Source organism: Leptosomus discolor, chromosome 10, assembly GCF_034619465.1.
Source record: "Leptosomus discolor isolate bLepDis1 chromosome 10, bLepDis1.hap2, whole genome shotgun sequence".
Classification (NCBI taxonomy): domain Eukaryota; kingdom Metazoa; phylum Chordata; class Aves; order Leptosomiformes; family Leptosomidae; genus Leptosomus; species Leptosomus discolor.
The window spans coordinates 16,665,139-16,685,816 of NC_141400.1; the positions used below are offsets into that span (position 1 = coordinate 16,665,139).

General features: G+C 51.3%; 2 protein-coding genes across 2 annotated transcripts; both read right to left on the bottom strand.

Annotated features, from left to right (window-relative positions):
• Nucleotides 1-1,261: 1,261 nt before the first annotated feature.
• WNT8A (Wnt family member 8A) lies at nt 1,262-4,778 on the bottom strand. The gene is made up of 6 exons (XM_009951334.2): nt 4,708-4,778; nt 4,583-4,616; nt 4,231-4,369; nt 3,133-3,258; nt 2,867-3,009; nt 1,262-1,828 (listed from the first exon to the last, which is right to left on the bottom strand). Exons 1-6 carry the CDS (start codon nt 4,776-4,778, stop codon nt 1,262-1,264), a joined length of 1,080 nt encoding a protein of 359 aa, XP_009949636.1.
• A 14,333-nt stretch (nt 4,779-19,111) lies between these two features.
• On the bottom strand, nt 19,112-20,329 carry LOC104346547 (thymosin beta 4 X-linked). The gene is made up of 2 exons (XM_009951333.2): nt 20,161-20,329; nt 19,112-19,149 (listed from the first exon to the last, which is right to left on the bottom strand). The coding sequence occupies exons 1-2, from the start codon at nt 20,327-20,329 to the stop codon at nt 19,112-19,114; spliced, it is 207 nt and encodes a 68-aa protein (XP_009949635.2).
• Nucleotides 20,330-20,678: the final 349 nt, after the last annotated feature.

Here is a 20,678-nt window from a genome sequence, read left to right on the forward strand (position 1 = left end):
CTCCAAGAATTTTGCAGTGAGTGCCGACACTTTCCACATCAAAGCGGGGCAGCCTCGCATTGTCTGGGGGATGTCGGGCCCAGGGAAACTAAAGAGGCATCAGGAGCTTCAGATCAGCTTTAGCCAGGCAGTGCCTGCGTACTCAGCACTTGAAAAAGGTTAGATATTACGGTGATAGGTATTAAAGTAAACCCTCCAGGGACTGAAGGCTGGAGCCAACTTTTATTGAGGGCTAAAGAGAACAACCTTCTTGCTGACTTTTGGCTGAATGGTGAGAAATCTTGGAAGTGCTGGGTTTTACACAGAAAGGGACGATTTTGCACCTAAAGTCATACTGCTAGGAAGCCAGAAAGGAAAAAGCCAATCCTTTTCATTGTGGTGTTTATTGCAAAATACAGTCCAAAATCTAACTCTTGAGGGATACCTTCAAAACATATAGAGAAAACAGATTGTGCTAAGCAATAATACAACTTATTAATACACAACATTAGGCATAAAGAATTCTGAATTCTTATCTGCTAATTTAAAAAAAAAGTATAGGAATTGTGAACTGCTTAATTTCATCCAGTACAAATACACGGAGCTACTGTCTAGTAGGGGCAGGGGTTCTGGTACCAAAATACAAAATTTAAAAAGAGGAGCGGGGGGGGTGAAGTTAGAGGGGAGGTGAAGAAATCTGTAAACACTGGCTGTAAACTTATTGAAGCCCTCAAAAGGCTGCAGTCGTAATACACACCATGACACTGCAAAACCTCCTCCCGCATCAGAAAGTGCATAAGTTTTCCACTAGAAATGCTGCCGAGCAGCCGCTGTGCGTGAACGGCCGGACTGGGGCTGCCCCAGCTGCGGTACCTGGGGCTGCTGGGACGGAGCTGCCCGTTCCCACCTCGCTTGCCGTGGGGCTGGAGCCCCACTGCTGGCCTTGGCTGACCTGCTGGTGGTGGCACAAGGGGTTGAGCCCACCTAAAAAGTGAAATTCTTCCCTCTGTCCCATACACAGGTAAAGTGACTCCCAAGAAGAAAGAAGGTACTGGTAAATATTGAGGAAAAACCATGGAAGCAAGAAGGACCATGGTCCCTCAGCGCCCGCACCTCGCGCTTCCTCATGTCACAGCATCTGTCCGCAGGAGGCCCCGTCGCCCCACGCAGTGCCCCGCTCAGCCCTCCGGACCCCAGGGACGCTCCTTCCCACCCCAGCTCCGCCAGCAGCTGCCAAGCGTGGGGACACCAAAGCGTCCTCCTTGGGCGCCACGGCTGCCCTCTATCTCTTGTGGCCCTTGTTCCTCCGCTTGATGTGGTTGGGGGCGGCGGCGGTGGCGTCGCGGCGGGCACAGAAGTGCTTGGCCACCAGCTGCCGGCACTGCTCGCAGCGCACTGTGCAGCACCAGTGGAACTTGCAGTTGCAGCTGGCCACCACCTCCGTCCTCCTCTCCTCCACTCGGAGGCCACATTCGGTGCACAGCCGCCGGCAGCTCCTCTTCTCCCACTGCGAGAGGTTCTTGCCGGTCTGCAGGCACTCGCGGCCCTCGGTGCCGTGGTGGCCCAGGCTGGCGTTCCTCGTGCAGTAGTCGGGAGAGTCCTCCAGGAAGACAAGCTCTGTGGCGTGGACGTGGTGGAAGGTCTCCGCCGTGGCCCCGCGGCTGTCAGCACTGTTGCCAGCTCTCATCCGCCTCTTGTCCATCTCCAGCTTGTGGGCTTGGTCGTATTTTATCTTCAGGTAGTTCCCGATCTCACGGAACTCGGCGAGCTGAAGCCAGCAGGTCTGGATGCTGCAGCTGCCCGACACCCCGTGGCACTTGCAGGCTCGCTTCATTGTGGCTTTCACGGCCTTGATGGAAGAGGTGGAGAAATTAGGAGCAGCAGAGCCTCGTCATTTAAATCTCAAACCTGGGCTTTACAGCACTTCTAATTTGGGGAGCAAAGGGTCAAAAGTGGCTCGTGCTGGCCATGACTTCAGGTCCTTCCAAGACACAAGCTGATGTGCCTGTTTCAGTTTCTGGAAAACATCTGCCCCTCTTCACTAATTGAAAGGACAGAGATAACAACTGGGCACAAACTATTGTCTCTGGTCGTTGGCAGGATCTGTTTCTCCAGCCCAGGAAAAAAACTGCCTTTGCCGGGTCGTGCCCTTCTCATGCCACTCACATCGCTCATTGCAGCATCAACCCATCATCCCTCTCAGAAGTTTCATTCAAAACGTGTGAAACTGCTTCAGAATAATCATACCCAACCTCTCTGCACCTCCTCCAGGCCAAGCACTTCACAGATATTATCTACCTATCTCCCTCTGGTATTTATAAGGTCCCAATCACTGGTATCTATGTGAGATTAAGCCTCGACACACCCTATGAGATAGGTATGTTAAGTGTTGCTGTCCTTGTTTTTACAGACAAGGAGGTTTGGCAGGATGCTGAGAGTCTCTGCTGGCCCAGGCGGGGAGCGGGGGGCAAGTCTGGCAGCCGCCTTGTGAGGAGGGCCAGCTCACACCTGGCTTCCCCAGCCAAATAGCTTGGAAATGCATATTGCAAGAAAGTAAGGTGGTTCTTGCTTTGTTTTATAGATGAGGCAAGCACTAGGCGAGTATAAAACTCACGTGTTTCTGACTAAATGGTGTGTGCTAGTAGTGAACTGCATCGCACGCAGCCGCAGCAGCTGAGAGTGGGAACAACTCTTACAGCAGTTCAGGTTTTGGGTCAGATTCTGGCTGTATTTTTTTCCTCCATGCAAACACTACAGGGGTTAGATTGTCACAGAGGGCTGGAGATGAGGACCTGGACAGCCTACCAGGCTCTCAGATTTTGTTTTCAGTATAGACATTAGTAGTAGTATACTTACTATTGCTATTATAATAATATATTTGACTTACAAGTCTCCCCACTTCATTGTTGTGCAGGTTAATCAGTGCGCGGGTGTCGTGCCCTGTTTCCAAAGCATCCACAAAGAGTTTGGAAATCCTCTCTCCAAACTCCACGTTGTCGCTGCATCCTCCCCAGACCCAGCCTCGGCCACCTGCAAGACAGAAGCATGCTAAGCGCCGCACTGCCCCGTCGGGCCGAATTCTGCCCTGAAGTCTGAGGGGCTGCCTGTGGGGATGGGGACACAACGTCAGCTCCTCTCGAGCCGGCAGCTCACCGACGCGGCCGTTCCTGGAGTCGTCGCAGCTGCAGCTCTCGAAGTCTCCCATGCTGCAGTTCCTGGTGAGGGTGTACATGACGCCGGCCGAGCTGATGGCGTGTACGAAGGATGTTTCCCGGGTAGCTGGGGGAGAGGAGGGGGGGAAAGCTGTCACATGCAAACAGACATTGGTCACGGTTTATGGGGAATGAAGCTCTCCCACGCTGCAAAGGGGCAAGAAGGAAAAAAGCCCAAAGGTTTGTGCAAAAGGTAAGGTGCTACAGAAATGAAATGCTTGTGACTGGAGCCTTTTCAGGCTTCAGCATCACGGGTTTCAGCAATTTGGTATAATATTATGCAGGTGTCTGTGCATGGGAAGGAGTTTCTTGGCAAGAGTAGGATCTTAAGACAATGCCCAGTCCTGCTCTGGCCAGGGTTAGTTCTCCCTTCACCTGGCACGCAGTTTGTCTCTGTCCTTTCCTGCACGGGGGGTATATTCATGCTTTGATCTTGCCTGCTGGGGAAAATTGTCATTGATCTTGTTTTGGTCAGTTGTTAAACTTGTGGTAAGAGCTGTCTGCACCCACACTTCTAGTTTAGTTTCTTTTTTGGCTTCTCTAACAGATTCAAATAGAGATTCTGGTCTGGGACAAAGAGATTTCTGCTTGTTGAAGCAGATAGTATTGAAATATATCCACAACTTTCTTATGAAGACAGTTTCATAGCGTACATCTCTGGTTTCCCCCTTCATCTCTCCTGTGCTTCTCCCCGTTGTGAGCTTAGGTGCCTCTAGCATTGCGCTCCCTGGAATGCTGCACACAAAGTGGCATGAGCAAGCCCATGGAAAGCAGCACCACAGGAAGGACTGAGCTCAAGCCTGGCACGGACAGAGATCCAGAGAGAGCCTGGGATTCCTAGAAAAATGTCAGCACTGTTTATTACACCAATTAATACAGATAGAGGAAAAACAATCATGATTTTTGTGACCCCAAAGCCCTTCTCCATCAGTTAGTTGAATGAGCAGCCCCAGCTCCCTCCAGAGCACATCCCGGCTCATACCCAAGGGCATCCCGGGACGGGGATGCTGGTACCTGCAGCAGATAAAGGCACACTCACCGCTGCGGAGCCGGTTGTGGGTGGAGAGCTGCAGGGCGCTCTCGGGGCAGTTCCAGCGCTCCCACCCGAACTGGAACTTGCACTCCTCCATCCCGCTGTGCGCCCCGGCCGCCACGCTGCTGGAGTACGTCAGGTAAGCCTGGCAGGGGAAACAGCGGGGTTAAAATCCACGGTGTTTTATCATTTCTCAATGAAAACAAACATAAATGGGTTGCGGGTCCTTTCCCTCATTACTCAGCAGGACTTGGAGCCAGTATGCTCTGGGCAATGGGGTTCCTTGGGAAAGTCCTGTTTCCCATTCGCAAAACAAAATTGCTCTACTTAAATTCCTGACAGTCCGTGTGTCAATTACCTTAGGTCCTGTCATCAGAAAGTTATTCACAGACCTGCAACAAAGAAAAGAAAATGGATCACACTGTTTACCACAGGCTGAAGAGCATCCCTAAAAGTTGCCCTTTCCACTGACTTGGACCCTACCAGGCTGCTGCATGGAGAATGGTGCCGTAGACCCCCACGATGGAGAGGATGAGGAAGGTGCTTCTCTTCATGGCTGTCACAAGGAGGGGGTTGGATCCCTTTCGCTGATCCGTAGCTCTCCGCACCGCAGGTCCACAAGTGAGCAGGGCCGCCTCCCTCAGCTCCTTCCCAAGGTGAGCTGTCGGGATGGAGGAAAGCTGCAGGAACCTACCACCCTGATATTTATAAGGTGAAGTTGTGAATAGTCAAAACCCCCCATTCATTTGCTACCCAATGACTTAATGTGGTAAAAAAGCTCCCGCTCCAATGGGTGACAAGGAACCGCCTAAGGTTGCACTTCAAAAGGTGGCGCGGTGTCCCTGGGAGCGGGATGGTCTGAAGGAGGGCAAACTTCCCTAACAATGGGACACTTTTAACTCTCTTCCCCACCGCTAGCCATCCCTTTCTCTTGGCCCCAAGTCCGCTTGCCTTCTCCTTTTCATCCTCTGCTTGCCAGCGGAGGCTCAGTCCCTGCGTCCCTCCGAAATAACAAGCTGATGCATTTCTATAGTTCCCCTGCTATCTGCCTGCTCCCTCCTACGAGAACTCCCTGAGGAGTTTTAACAACCGTTCTGTAAAGATCTATAGGGGATAGACCTCCCAGGTCTTCTTGATTTGAAGAGATGCGTTTAACGGCGGGGCTTTTTTCCCCTCCTCGCCTCTTTATGATGAAAGTTTCTGCATTTCCATCCTGATAACAGTGTGCACAGCTCGGGAGTGTTTGGAAATCTCTCTAATTTACGCGGCTGCAGCATGGGAACACTGTGTGAATCATTTATGTGGTTTGCTCCATGCTCCAAGACTGTAATTAGGGGAACAGTTTTCTGGGGTTAGTAATTTCCCTACGGTGAAGGCTGCTGCAGCAGAAGCACGGCTGCTTGCTGGCCCTGCAGGCAGGAGCTCTGCCCGTACCCCCTGAGCAGAGCGAGGGGCCTCCGCCGCTGCCGAGCCATCGCCTGTGCTCAGGAGAGGAAAATCCTTATCAGAGGAAACCCAAAAAAGCCTCTTAATAGTTACAGCCTATATCGTTAAAGGGCTGTAAAAAGCCGTAATGCTGCAGACTGAGAAACAGTGAGATGGTACTCATGGAAACTTCTTGGTCTGTTTTCCTGTGGCTGAATGGTCCCAAGCGGGAGCTGCTCACCCTGGGCAGGGATCCTGCCTGCTAAGCAGGGCAGGGTGGGTGCTTAGCCTGACAGCAGTGCCGTGCTGTGCTGTGCCAGCAGTGCCCAGCAGCCCCTTGGCTCTGCCAAGCGCTGCCCCGTGGCACAGGGCTGCAGCATCTGCCCGGTGCTGGATCCGTGGCAGCGCAGAGGTTCTGCCCTCCTCCTCCTCTTCCTCCTCCCAGCTGACCCCAGGTACACCCCACTCCTGATGTTCATCACTGGCTACTGTAAGGGGACTCATGAAGAGGCTGCAGATGTGATGTTCAAGGGAATGGGGCTGCCTGTGGCACCTGGGGGGCTGTGCCATGAGCAAAAGGGGCCACAGAGGGATAAAGCCCACTATGGTCAGGCAGGAGGCTGCGTTTCACAGATGTTTGCAGAGGACTTTGCTGCCTTGCCAAGAAATGCAGGAGAGCACTGCAAAGCCACCGACCTGCCCTGTGGTTTTACACATCGCAGAGCTGGATAGCTGAAGCGCAGGTCTATCGGCTCAGGTCCCAGGCAGCTCCTCTCCCTCCTTCCCAGGAGCAGGCAGATGAGCTCCTTGCTGTTCCTGGCTGCAGAAAGGATGGGGATTCTCCCTGTCCTGCTGTGAGAGGAGAACCCTTTCCCTCCAGATCCTGCAGAAGGGAAACCTGGAGTCAGTTGGGCAAAGCCGCAAACTGTTTGCAGTTGGAGGATTAAAATTGCAGATTGGTTGAAAAGCAGGGATGCAAAATACCTTCCAAGTGAGCACAAAGCTGCTGTAGTCCTGCCAGCATGGCAAAACCCTCTGTGAGTCAGCATTTTAATCGTTACCATCCCAAACAGATCCTACTCGTTAGAGCTGTCAAAGGGCAATTACTGGGAATAAAGTGTTTCCCATGTATCAGTGAAGTTCATTGATTAAAGCCCACGCATACGGCTTGGAAATCTGCTGTGCATTTTCTATATGCACGCAGGTCACTTTTGAGTTTGTGTCTGGCTGTGCCTAGGGGCATATTGTTGTTTTTTGGTTTTGTTTTTTTTTTTTTTCTTGTCTGAGAGAGCTTGTACAGCTAAAAAAATGTTGGCGTGTCTGCTATGTCAGTTCACACATGATATTCATATCACACGCCAGAAGAATAACAGCGTCTCTGGGCGTGAAGCTCTGCTGTGAGCAGTCGCTGCAGTTGGCAGGATCACACAGCTATTTGCCTGGGCTATTAAAAATGTTCTTTCCAATTAAAGTCACAGGGATCTTAAAAGTCACTAGTAACATTGTCACTTACGCTAGCTGTCAGCAAACAAAGCAGCGTGCTGGGACAGGCCTTCCTGCACTGCTGCAATTTTTTTTCTGCATTTACAGCTCGGCCCTGGCCAGCAGCAGCCAGCACTTCTGCGGGGTCATCCAGCCCGGCAGACCGATGGGACTGCAACAATCCCAGCTCTATCACTGCAGGACTTTCCCACCTTAGGCAAAACCAGACTTTGGTCTTGCTGTGTTAACAACTTTTGCACTTATAGAGCACTTCATGCAATGTCCTTGCGGTAGGAGAGATTAAATGTAGCTGTGTCTGCTTGCAGTTGGGTAAACTGCGGCACAGAGATAGGTGGACTTGAGATCTCAGGGTAAATCAGTGGCAGAGCTGGACTGGGCGTAGCTGTTCAGAAGCTGATTTTGGTGCTTTGCTCCGTACATCACTGGGCGTGTGTGGGCGAAGCCCGGCCAGGCTCTGGAGGGCTGCAGGGCTGGGTGCTCCCACATCCCCTGGGAGAAAAGCCTGCTGGTCACAGCCTGGGTCACCCGAATGGGCGGTCCCATCTGTGAAATGATGCTGAAGGAGTTTCTTTTTGGGTTTCCCACTGCCTAGAAATAAGCTGTTGGTTTGGTTTTGGATGGGGGGGGAACCTGAAAGGAAAATCTTGTTGAATTTACCTGGTTATGCAGAAAACAAAATGAAGTGTCAGTCGTTCTGGGCAGCCTCAGACCTCAAAGCGAGCCATCAGCCGCCTGGCGCGGTGGCACCGCGGGAGTTTGCATGGGCTGCACATGCTGTTGCAGGGCAGGCTGTCTGGAAAGCGGAGTCCTGAACGTCAGCTGGAGCCCCTTGGCTTTACTGGTAACACGTTGATGCTTTCTTGTTGTCTTGCTATGTGACCAAACACCCAGTGCTTTTCAGGGGACAACTGAAATCCTAAAATATTTTGGTGCCTGCCCAAAGTCAAAAGGCAGTAATAGTACACACAGCCCCATGCACCCATAAACCCCTCTTCCCATCAGAATAGGGGTTTTAAGGGAAGGCAGGCGTGAGAGAAATCAGTTTATAGAAGTACCACGCGTGGTGGGTCCCGCAGGGACGGGCTCTCGGCTTGTTGGGGCAGCGAGCCCCATGGCTGTGGACAACAGGGAAATAAAGCCCAGACCACTTGTTAAATTGCCCTCGGCAGGTGACACATTCGGACCCCTAGCGTCAAATCCTGCATTGCTGCCTTCGTTACAATAAAAATCCACCTGGGTAATTAGAAAGCCACCCCCTCGCTGGTGAGGTGGAGGATGTTTTATGGTCCTCTCCCTCACCGCTCGCTGCGGGAAGCCACCCAAGCCCCCGCAGGTGATGCCATGTCCTCGGTCTGGACACAGCTGGCTGCTCAGCAAAAGGGATGTGTCCCTTTGCTTCAAAATAGTCCATCATGGAGGAGGACTGCAGCCTTTTGTTCTGATTAATGAATGGTAATTGGGATGGAGGTGAAACTGAAATCAGGTTTTATGCCACACCTATCCCACAGGCTCAGTCCTCTTCATTCCTGCTTTGGCATATAGTTAGAAGTGGCCGATGTTCACTGAGAACAAGGTTAAAAAACGCCCAACAGATCCGGCTTGGGGTGTGCTTTCCTGGTGACAAAATCATCCCGAGAAGTTCCTGTCTCCTGCCCCTCCGCAGCACTTTGTCCCCCCTCAGCTCTACCAATGTAACCAGTTTTTCTGTCTTTTAATCCTGATTCCCAGCACAGCCTCGTGTGCGGCATGATGGAGTAAGCAGTGCACTTCATCAGAGGCCAGGAAGGAGCATGTCTGAGCGAAGAGGCTCTGCTACTGAAAGAAACACATCCTGGAATAGCACAGGACCATCAGGATGCCAAAAACCAGGACCATGGGAGGCTCCGGGTTGCACAGTTTAGGCTTTAAGTCCTTTGGTGATGGGCCGGGGGACCCGCAGCCCGATCGCCTGCCCCTCTGCTCGTGGGGGCAGCGGCTGGGAGCAGCGGTGCCCATTTCCCTGGGGCAAGTCACTTGTTGATCCCCAGATTCCCACGCGGTGCTGCCAGCCCTGGATCCCAGCGGCCGTCCCCTGGCACCGGGGCGTGGAGCAGAAGCAGAAGCTCACACGAGCGTTTGAGACAGAACCCTCAGCCCAGGAGCCAAGCTGGGATGTTGCTCACGGGAAGAACAAGGCTATTTCACTTACAAGCAGATAACGGGCATTTCTTCCCCTTCCTTTCCCCTGGCTTTGAATTACCTGTTTTAAAGCTGTACTTTCCCACTATCTTCTCACTCCAATGACTTCCCCGCTCCCCTCCTAAGCCTCTGTCTCCCTGTCCTCACCCGTTTCCAGACTCCCAAAGGCTGTTCCCTTGCCCTCCCAGCATGGGGGCAATGAGCAGAGGAGCCTGCAGAGTCAAATGTCTCGACAAAAGCTCTGGCACGTCCCTCTGCAGAGGCGCAGGCAGCAGCATCCCCTCTGCACTATAGAGGGAGGTCAGAGCTCCTGCCCCAAACTCTCCCGGCCCTTGCAGTGGAGCAAAACTTTTCCTTGCTGAGCACCTGCCCCTGGAAAAGGGCTGTTGTGGGGCTGGCGGTCCATCCTGGCTGAATTGCCTAAATCCCAGTGGCTACCCCACACCTCTGTCTCCACAGCATCCAAAAATGATGCAAAGCTACTTTTGGGCAATGACGCATCCAGACTCGGTCCTGCCACGTCTCGAGCTGCCCCGAACAGCAGGGCAGAGTAAACCACCCCCGTTTAGATCAACCTTCGCATCTCAGTGACCCTCGAGAGGACTCAGCCTCCCAGCTGGCCCAGGAGAGGCAGCTCCATGACCCGACCAGCCTCACCTCACCTGCCTCCTGTAGGTGTGTCCCTCAAAGCCTACAGGGCTGTTTACACAGCAGCGCTAGAAAGCAGGGACAAGTGTTTTGTTTTTCTCTCCCTCTTTAAGGGAAGTGTCATGCAAAACGGTGTTAGTGCAGCAGATAGGTTACTGCCTGGGCATCTGCATGAGGGGAACAGATCTCTGTCCTGGCGATGTGTCACCTCAGCAGATAAAAGCCTGTCCAGGAAGAGATTGGGCATTTGATATGGAGGAAAATTGTCACCTCCTTCTTAATCATTCCCGGACAAACTCAAGTTAAATTAACTGATTACAACCTGGCTCATGTGGTGCTCCCCAGCCTTTCCCAGCATGGTTCCTCACGCTGTCCCTTCGTGGCTGCGGCTCTGCCACCCCTCCGGTTCCCCATCCACTTTGTGTCACAGGGAACATGTTAAGCCCAAAGATCTTAATTTCTGAGCTGGAGGATACGTGTGCCAGTGCTGGCTGTGTCTGGCACACTGAGTGTGGGAGGTTTTGAGACTTGCAAAAGAAAATGGTGATTTGGGATATGAATATTTTCTTAAAACTCATCTTTATTTCTTTGGACAGAGGCAATTGTGAGTGTAGAAAGCTGAGGCTTCTTCTGGGGAATCCTGGGCTGGAAAGCAACTTTAAAAGCTCTTTGAGTCCTGCCGGGAAAAATGAAGTGAGGAGAAAACTTGCTTCTGGCACCTGCTTTGCCCCCAAAAGGCGGTGGGGATCCTGTGCTGCTCGGGGGCTCGCTCCCCCCATGGTGCCTGCTGTGGCTCTGGAATTTTTCTCCCCCCCAAAGCAGCTCTTCTCGCCTTGCCTGCCTTGTCACAGGCATTGAGCTGCGTATTTCCATTTCTGAATGGCGCAGGGCACTGATGCCATGTTCATGTAACACACTTTAATTAGTCTGCGGATGAAGGCAGTGCCACGCGTTTATTAATCTTTGAGGTGGGAAGAGATGTCTCCAGTGTTACTTGAGTTCAGAGTGAGGTGACAGCTCGTGGCAAGGTCTCTGGCTTTACTAAACCAGTTTTAAGCCTTTACTGTTTGGTTTAAAGTTGACTCGATGGGATGGTGTAAGGAGGGGATCTGGCCCACCGGGCCGGCTTGTCAGCACCCTCCAGGCACAGAGACCCGTTAGGACCCTCCGTAGGCTGAATTCTTCCCAGTGACACCCTTTGAAAACAGATTTCCTTGATCATATTCCCTCCCTAAATCCCAGACCAGCTCTGAACACCTGAACTGCGGTAGTTTTAGAGGGAGCTTTGCCCAGCCCCATCGAGAATGAAAACAGTACGTTTGGCATCCGTTAATTCAGAGCGGGTGGAAAGGCAGCAAAGCCTCCAGTGCCGGGATCAAACACAACGGTGGGAGCAGAGGGCGCAGCGACCGGGTGGGGATGCCTGGGGCAGTGTCCCCCAGGCAGTGTCCCCTGCAGGCTGGTGACAAGGCTCCCCCCTGTGGGATGTCCCCGCACCACACACCCATCCCAACCATGCATGCACCCACCCATGTCCAGTGGCACTGGGGTGGCTGGTGGACACGTGTGGATGGGATGGGCTGGCAAAGTCCCTTCCCGTCTGAGCAGCTCATGCGGCAGCTGGGATGATAGCCACCCAGCTTTTATCCCGCCTGCCAGAACAACCTCCAACGATTTTCCGATGCTGGTGGCTCCGGTTGGCTGGCCCAGCCCTGGGTTTCTCAAGATGTATTGGCAAAAAAAAAAGAATATCCGTATTGTGGCTCTGTGGTTCGTCTGGCCGCACGCAGAGTGACAAGGAGCAGTATTTTAGCAAAATGCCCTTTCAGGGGCAGGAAAGCTTGTCTGCACATAACTGCTGGGAAATAACAGAGACTGTATTCAGGAACTGTGCATGGCACTGGGCTTCTGCTGCTGCGTGAGCGGGAGGGAGGCTGCCCCAGCACCTCCTGTGCACGAAGGCGGTCGGTATCACCTCTCCCGATTCACACGTCGTGAAGCCATGTGTGATGAGATGATGAGACTTGCTCGAGGGGAGAGGCCCGGAGCATAGCTTTCCTAAATCCTGCCCGGTTCACCTCCCCAGCAGCTCACCTCGCTTAAATCCCCCACTGCGCAGCCGGCATCGCTAATCTATATTAACCGTGGGGTAAGCTGGGTGCTGCCGGTCCTGAACACTGGCAGGTCCGGCTGGAGGCACCCAGTGCCTGCGGGGAAACCCAGCCCTGCTCCCGTCAGTGCTTTGGTTCCTACTTGGCTTCTGTGTGGTTTAGCAGTGCCCGGGGGAGGTTAATCTAGGGGCTCAATAAATTGCATTTCCGAGGGGTCCGAGTGCAGCACCATGCCCCGAAGCAGGAGCCCTCCCCAGGGACTCGGTGCACACTGGTGCAGAGACCAAAGTCACCAACGGGTGTTGCCGGTTGTCGCATTTATCGCAGCGTTACAGAGAGAAACAGCATCCCGGCTATTTGAGCATGGCTCTGGGATTTATAGTTTTTAGCCCGTTCTGAATACTGAGTGCTATTTTAGATTAAGCTCTTTTATTTCCACCTTGGCCGTGCACCACCGAATGCTTCAGACATAAAGTTTATAAAAGCAGGTTAAGTTAAAGCTTTATTAGTCCTTTGTACAGCTAGAAAATAAATGAAGCCAGGGTCAGCGCCGAGAGGAGCCAACACTCACGTCGAGGCAGCTCCCGTTTGAAACAGTCTTCAATTATCTATTGTGAACAGGGAGGCAGATTCCTGCGGCCAATACAGCCACGCTGGTGTCCTGACATTTCCAATTCCCTGGGTATTTTTGAAACACATTAAAAGAAAAGTAAAATTAAATTGGAGCCCCAGCCGTGCACGTGGCGCTTGGGATAGAAAAGCAGCATGATAATAAAATGAGGCCAGAGGTCTGTTAAAGCAGAGACGTGATGATTTTCAGCCGGGTGCATTAGAAGAGGCAATGCCAGTGCGGACCCAAGCGGGGCGGCACGCCCTTGGGAGGGAGCGCTGTGCCGTGCCGTGCCGTACCGTGCCGTGCCGTGCCATGCCGCGCCATGCTGTGTGGCTCCCAGGGCTGCCCCGCGGCGGGGGGCTGTCTGGGCAGGACGGTGTTTTCCGTGGGGTCACGACAAATCTCCACTCACTGGAGCAGTTCCCTCCAGGTTTTCCATGCTCTGAAGCCCTCTGTAGAGCAAACACCTCCCTTTGCTACGTGAACAAGACCTGGGGAGCACTGGGTGGGCAAGAACAATTCTCCAGCAGCACCCACGGTCTTCCTGTGCCCAGGCTACTATCTTTTTAGGTGCCTCTGTCTCACTCTGGATTATTGCCACCAAAGTCATTAGTGTTACTGGGGATGTCTGCCAGCGTGGGAGAGCTGCAGCCGGCACAGAAGTTGTTTGACGCCTTCTCCCTCTGAACGCCCTCCCTCCTTGCCACCCTTGCCGGCACCAGGTGAGGTCCCTGCCGGGGCTGATGCACTGTGGTTGTTGGCCAGAGCTGGCATGAAGCAGAGTCAGGGGCTTGGGTCACACAGCTCCCACTGAAATAGGAGCCTGGACAGGGCAGGAATAAAATGGAACAAGTCAGGAGGAGCGGTGGGGAGGCTGGAGCTATCATAAAGCCATTATGGAGCTGTTACAGCACTATTAGCTGCTCCCGCTCCCTGGAGAGAAGGGTCACAGGAGCGATGCTGCTGCCCTGGGGCAGCCCTGCTGCCTCCATCCCCTGCCCGTGGGCTCAGCCCCGAAAGGTATGTGTGCCTTCAGCCGTTAGGCATCTCACGGCTGATCTCTTCATTGCTAAATGGAACGTTTACTACAGGACTCACACGTGTTTCTTCAACACTTTGAGGTGGTGACTCTGGTGCTAGCAGGGATGGGGGGACCAGCCATGGTCAGGCGTGACCTGGGGTAGCTCCCGTGATGAGACAGAAGAAGAAAAACCCAATTCTTCTCTCTGAGGAGAAGAATTATTTCCAGCATCATGAGAAAACAAAGCAGACCAAGAAGGATTATTTTCCCCAAACAAGACACTGTTTGAAAACACCCACTTGGAGTCACACATCATTTTTTTCCTCTCTGCTTGTTGCAACTTTGCCAAATCAAAAAATTTCGATACTGAGCTGGCCTCCAAATTCACGAGACCAGCTTAAAATTCCTGAGATTGTTATATTATTTTGAAAAATCTCATTCTTTTCATTCACTTCCTACTGCTGGAGCCCTAAAAGACCCTATTTTCATGTGTGTCTTTGACCACAGTGGCTGGAAACTCCCTTTTGCTCCCCCCTCCACCTCCTTTTTCCCTGATTCCCCATCAATCGGATGAATTCTGGAGCCAGGCCTCGAAGCAAACATGAAGCGTTGGGAGATTTGCAACTGATGGTAGGAGTTGTCAAGAGCTGTTGTCAGCGCAGTGTACAAGATGTGCGTGAACCATCCCCAGCAACTGTTCCTTCCCAAGCCAGCTCTTCTGACAAGACAGCACACGGAGCCGCCTTTCCCGGCACAGATACCCGCCGCAGAAGCTGAAACGAGAGCTTACCCTGCTGTCAGTTTGAGCGGCGTTGGGTTGGAGCTGGAGAAACACCCCCGCACACGCACACACCTGCTCCCACATAATCTGGCTCAGCCCCAACCATTCCCGCGCCGCGTTTCACGCCCAAGCCTGAGCAGGTTTTGCTGCCGGGACACGTCTCGGTGCCCAGGATCGGGCTGGGACGGTCGGAGCTCGCCGGGGACCCACGGACCCGCTGGGCGGGAGCAGGTGGAGCAGCCGGGACTGGCTGCCCGTGCCCGGGCTCCAGGAGGACACAGCGGCTTTGTTTGCCCGTGTGCAGTGTGGGAGGCTCCCCCAGCTCGGCACCAGAAGGTTAGTGTTTTTTAAAAGACTATTGTTTTCACCCTGTGTTTTTGGAAAAAACAAGGGGGGAGCTGGGCAGAGGCATGAGACCTACCCCGGCAATTTCTGCCTTGGCTTTCTGCTGAAGTGGGCACCTCCCCGGCTGCGCTCCCGGCCCCCTGACCTCCTCCTTCCCGTGTGGCTGCAGTTCAGACCCCTGATCCCACTGAGCTTGGGCCACAGTCCTCGTTCCCTCACCTCTCCCCCTTGTTTCTTTCCCTGTTCTTCTCTTATCAGGAGAGGTCTCTGCTGGGCCAGGAGCACCAGCAGCAGCAGAGCAGAAACGCACAAAGGTGTTTCCCCAAAGCCAAGACTTCTCCAGCCTTGGCCTTGCATGGGCGTCTCAGCTTTCGTTGTGGCCACAGCCAATAGCCCTCCTTGCTGCAGTGCTGGATCTAAAGATTTGCTATGAGATGCCTCAGCAGCCACGGGGCTAATGAACCAAATGAGAGAGAATCCCCAAACATTTGGGAAAAAAAACCACAAGTACATTTGGTCTTGGTCTGTGGTATCTGAGCTGGGATCAGCAGGATCTCCGGAGGGTTTTTGCTGGGCTCCAACCGAGATGCCACACACGCGTGCCCTTTTCTTAGGAGAGCTATGTTCAGGGTTTGTCCTCCCTGGCTTTCACTGTTATTAAATACCTGCCTAATGAGATTTATTAAATCAACTAACTTCTGTATAACAACGACAGGAATGCAGATCTCCTCTGCTCAGCCAGGGCTCACTGCAACTGTGCCGAGCAATTAGAAGTGACTCACAGAGGCAGGTGAACTTGGCCAGGATCCCAAGAGGGTGGCTCTGTCCTTGGGATCCCAGGCACACGGTTGGCTTCATGGTGATGCCAGGAAAGCAGGTGTTTATCTGCATGTAATGATTTTTTTGCTGGTACTGGATTAGCATGGAAGCTGTTTTTCCTTTGGAGGAGTTGCAAGGTAACATCTCATTATGTAAAGGATCCGAACAGCAAAGGGCTGCTGCTAATTGGCAAAACTATTTAGGTTTCCCACCTGGAGCTGGTTGAGTTTGCTGATGAAGTTGTGAGCAGCTCAGCTGCCCACCAGCATGGAGGCTGGGGAAGGCCACTAACTTCTGGAGCAAGTGGTTGCTAGTGAGTCTTGGCGCTGGAAGATGCTCTTCGAGGGAGTGAAGGTCAGGAGCAGGTTAACACCCAGAAGGTGTTTCCTACGTGCAGGCAAAGTGTTTGGTTTGGCTTGTCTTGTAGCTCCCTTCCAATGGCAGGAGCAAATATTTCCTTAGTATAATGATTGGAAAGATGAAAATTCACTGTCTCAGCCTTAAATGATGAGCAGCTTCCTGGTCTGTGTCCCCAGCTTGCCCCACAGATAAGGGCTGTAATGCTCTTTGGCTAAGATAACAGGGAGTCAGACCTGTCCCTGCTCTTGACAAATTCTAATCTCTTGATCCAGTTCCTGGGCTGAAGTGGGCTCATACGGCAGCAGAGAGGGACCCTTCTCAAATCAGGGTACTGTAACTACATGTCCTTAACTTTAAGCCTCTCTTAACTGCTAATGGTGAAAGAAACAGCCTCCAAATGGTGCCATGAAGCTGTGTTCCACCTGGGGCAGGCGGGGGAAGGGTGGGGAGATCTAGCCTCTCACCTTGAGGAGTTTTCCCCGGTGTGTAGCTGGTGTATGTTCTGCTGTCGCTTGATGGATTTTGCAGTCAGATCCAGGGGTGGGGAGCTTGGCTCAAGTTTTTCTCGCCTCTGTAGCCTTTCCGGTGGGGTGAGACATGTGAATAAGAGTGCTGAGACTTTGGATTTATGGTGTCAGGCTTTAAATGCAAACAGTTAAATCAGGAGGAGGTTTCATGGGGGCAGAGTGCAGCGGCCCCAGGAGCAGTTCTGAGCCAAGTGCTTGGACAAATTTGCTGTCTCTGGAGCTGCAGTCAGTGCTCTGATCTCTCACATCACTCCTCAGAGCCACACTGCTAATCCTTTGTGTGCAAACATGAGACGGGAAGATCTCTGTTGTTTTCTTGCTCCGGCCAGACCTTCCTTCCTTTCTTCCCGCAAAGTGTGGGCTTGAGGGCACAGGCACTGGCCAACCGGTTCAGTTATGCTAAAGAGGTTTGTGGTGATTTACGGCATGTTGTGTTGAGCGAGTTGGCTGATGCTCTGAACTGGCAGAGAAGGAGGGAGATTGTCACGTGGAACAAAGTGCTGTCTCCTGGCAAAAACAAGGAGAAAGTCTAGTCTGCAGGCTTACCTGCTGAGTGCAATACGGTGCTTAAAAATCATCCTGCGGAACAGTAATGGGCAATCTGGTCGAATAGTATTAACTGTATGAGTTTCCAGTAGGTGTTGTTGCTCTAAGTGCTGTCTCTGAATGCTTTCTCCATGAAGGAACCATCATCAAAGCAGATATTTAAATAATGCCAAAGGCTCTTTGGCCTCAAAGAAGGTTAGGGGAGGGCATGAGATACAAAGGGAAATAGCACTGTTTCCCTTGTTGCTCAACCTTTTGATGGTCTGCAACTTTTAAATAAAAATTAGTATTAATAAACCCAGCAGACCCTAAAAAAAACCCAAACCCTTAGAGTCAGGTGCCAAGGGAAATGAGGTCTTTAAAGGAGAATGAGCAAAAAAATCCTTGGTCATGAAAAGAAAACAGCAGCAACATTGAACTGAAGAGTAGGTATTGAAGTAGCAGTCTTGGCCCTTTGAATACCACTGACATTAACGAAGCTCTAACCGCAGCCACTAGTCCTGCATGCTGTGTGCTTTTCCCTTTGTCTCTTGGCCACCTCTGTTTACTTTTTGTTGCCACCAAAAGTCACCCTTTTTGTGGCTACACTGCTATTATTTCGTTGCAGTTCTATTCACATTAAATGTCAAGTGTCAAGCAACACTTAAGTAAATAAGAGCTTTCTAAACACCACCCCAACCATTTATTTCTCTTTTCTGAAGCCTGTAGAACAGTTTCTGCCTTACCTTATGCAGGTATAAACCCAGAGTAACCCTGTTGAAGTACACAGAATTATTCCGATTCCACAGCACAAGTAGGATCAAACCGAAGCTCCAGGGACAGTAGTTTATCTTCCCAGAGTAAGCACTTGTTTTTTCTAGGATGATTGCAAATTAATTCCAGAGATAATGCGATACCATGTAATTAAGAGTCCCTTGAGCTGGTACCAGAGTCTGTTTTTGCTGAGCCCTCTGCAAACCAGTGAGGATGCTTTTGCACCACCAGTAATGAAGATTCAGGGAGTCCTTGCTTGCTTGAAGGCTGCTGAAAGTCTCTCTCTCATCCCAGAAAATCAGTTGTATTTCCTTCTTCCACCTTCCTGCTTTCCTATATTGCTCGATATTAGATGGGCCAAAGGCTGCGTGCACTGCAGTTGTCCCAGGGTTGATTTGGTCTTGGCAGGCTAAAGAGCGGGGAAAAAAGCCGTGGAGAGGGTGCTGCAACCCTTCTCCAATCTGGGATGCTAATTTGAGTGTTTCCTCAGCCCAACCATCAATTTTTCATGGAATTTGTAAGCAGGTATTTGTCTCTGAGACCTCTAACCTACTGTTGGACAGGACTGAAGCAGGCCAATGACATCCCATTTTATGCATGCCTGCTGCCAAGCTGCAGGTTTAAAAGCTCAGGAGCTGCTAGTGTACAAAATTTGCTCCTTGGAGTTCCCTTGAAACGCTCTTCTAAGTGAGGCAGGGGAGGGAAGTCTCCAGGCCGCTGTGAAGGCGGTCAAGGGTGCCTGGGGGGGTCAGTGCTGTCTGGGATACTGCAGGATACAAGTGTATGTGCTGATGGAGAGGGGCTGTGTGCCGGCCAGGGGGACCTGTGGGTACCTGGGGTAACTCTTCCCAACACAGCCATGCTCTCTAGACACTGTGGCAATGAGAAGTGGGAAGGATGCTAGTAAGAGTTGCAGTGCAAACCCTGTTTCTGCAAGGCTCAAAGACAGCTGATCAGAAGAAACTTGTTTATTTAGGTTTAGGAAAACAACTTTTATGCAAATTGCGCTTTTTTTTTGGCAAGTAACGGGGTTGATACAGAACTTGGAATTACCATTTTAAGAATACAAACACAAATACATAGTATCTTGTTCAACAAACACAAACCAAACTTCTTCCCTGGGGAACGTTAAATGAGCAAATGTTTACTAAAGTAAATGGGCAAGAAACATGGGGTGTGGGGGGACAAAACAAAACAACACAACTTGGAAGCCAAAACCCCGCTGAAGAAGCAGCAGTCACATCTTCAGTTTTACGCTCAGGCTGTACTTTCACTTTGCTTCTCCTGTTCGATAGCTGCCAGAAAAACAGAGGAAACAAAAACATCATCAATAAACGCTATAATGATTCTGCAGGATAAAGATTTCTACAGTCATTCTTAAAGCCAGGGGCTGGTAAGTCCCCACTTGCTTTCTTTGGCCACTCTGGAAATGCCAACTCGTTCCCACGTCTGCATAGCTAGTAGGGTGCGGTTCATGATGTGCACACCTCTTCTTGTATTTACAGCCTGAGCATTGGTAGGGATAATAAAACAGGGAGAAAAACAGGTATCTTATGTCAAGGGACAGTATGTCTCCATGGCTATCAGTGCTGACGTATCCAAAGTGGTTAGCGACACTCTGCTGAAGGAAACTGCTCACAAAGTCTAGCCCAACTGCAGAGAAATGCCATTTTCATGTCCAAAGTTAAATGCAAATGACAACCCTCATCTGGCTGCCTCTGTAGGGGAGAAGAACCTGCGTGAGATAAGCCCAGGGGTGCTTTGCTAAGGAAGATTGCCTGTTGGATGAGGATGATGATGGCTTTCTCTTGCAGCCTTATTCCCAGAGAAGGTGCCTGGAGCTCTCCTGGCCAGGGCTGACAGCAGGTACCAGTGGGGGGCAGCAGCTCATCCACCTGCTAACACGTTAAATCCAGAGCCCAGGCACCTTCTGGGGATGCTGCCTGGCCTGCCAGGGATGTGCAAGTGTTCCCCTGAGCATCTGTGCCTCAGAAGAGGCTGGTAACATGGTAAGTACCAACAGTTTGATCCTGTCACCGGCAGCCAGCAGAAAAAATGGTCTTGCTTTTAGCAGAAGCAAGAGCAATCCCATCAGAAAGGCTTTTTCAGACAAAACACACCATCGGATGTAACCACTCGTATCCTTGACAGCCCAGCATAGAGTACAAGTCTTAGTATTATCTCCAGTTAAAGTCAGGGATGAGTTTGAGCCTGTAATCCTATGATTAGTATTCATTTTGCGTACGAACTGCAATACAGATTGTGTCCTTGCTACTCGTAGCTCAAATAGCCTCATAAGCACTTACTTTCTTTAGTGGGCAACGGATTTTTCTCTCTGGTTTCTGTCTTCTTCAGCTTGGTCTTGTCAAACGTTTCAATTTCTGCAAAATCTGGTTTGTCGGACATGATGGGTCCTGACAAAGAAAGGAAAAACACATTCGTGACTTCATTAGCTAGTGCTGTGATATCAGCCATCTGCAAAGCATTTTCTGCTCAGAAGAAAAATAGGAAAATACCATAAAAATGTTTAGTCAAAAAAACCCCCACAAATCTAACAGCTCAATTTAGGACCTGTCCCTGAGGCTCGGCTCTTTCAGAGCAAAAGAGGAAAGGCATAGACAGAATTTTATCTAAATTTCTCAGCTGAAATTTCTAAAAATCATATTTTGCACATGGAAACAAGAATATCTCAGTAAAGAAAAGACAATGCATTAATTGCCAATAATCCATGGTGCCTCCTGACGTAAACCTCTGTTTTCAGAAATGCTGCTGACCAGCAAGTCTACAATAAACCCCAAATCCAATATGAATAAAGAGGTCCAGT

Excerpts from the sequence above, each read along its gene's own strand:
- WNT8A (XM_009951334.2), bottom strand. The coding sequence starts at position 4,778 with ATGAAGAGAAGCACCTTCCTCATCCTCTCCATCGTGGGGGTCTACGGC. Across the intron at positions 3,259-4,230 it reads CCACAACCGGCTCCGCAGCG|CTACCCGGGAAACATCCTTC; the intron begins GTGAGTGTGCCT and ends CCTCTCCCCCAG. Across the intron at positions 1,829-2,866 it reads ACAATGAAGTGGGGAGACTT|GCCGTGAAAGCCACAATGAA; the intron begins GTAAGTCAAATA and ends TCTTCCATCAAG.
- LOC104346547 (XM_009951333.2), bottom strand. The coding sequence starts at position 20,329 with ATGGCTGATATCACAGCACTAGCTAATGAAGTCACGAATGTGTTTTTC. Across the intron at positions 19,150-20,160 it reads TCCGTTGCCCACTAAAGAAA|CTATCGAACAGGAGAAGCAA; the intron begins GTAAGTGCTTAT and ends TTTTTCTGGCAG.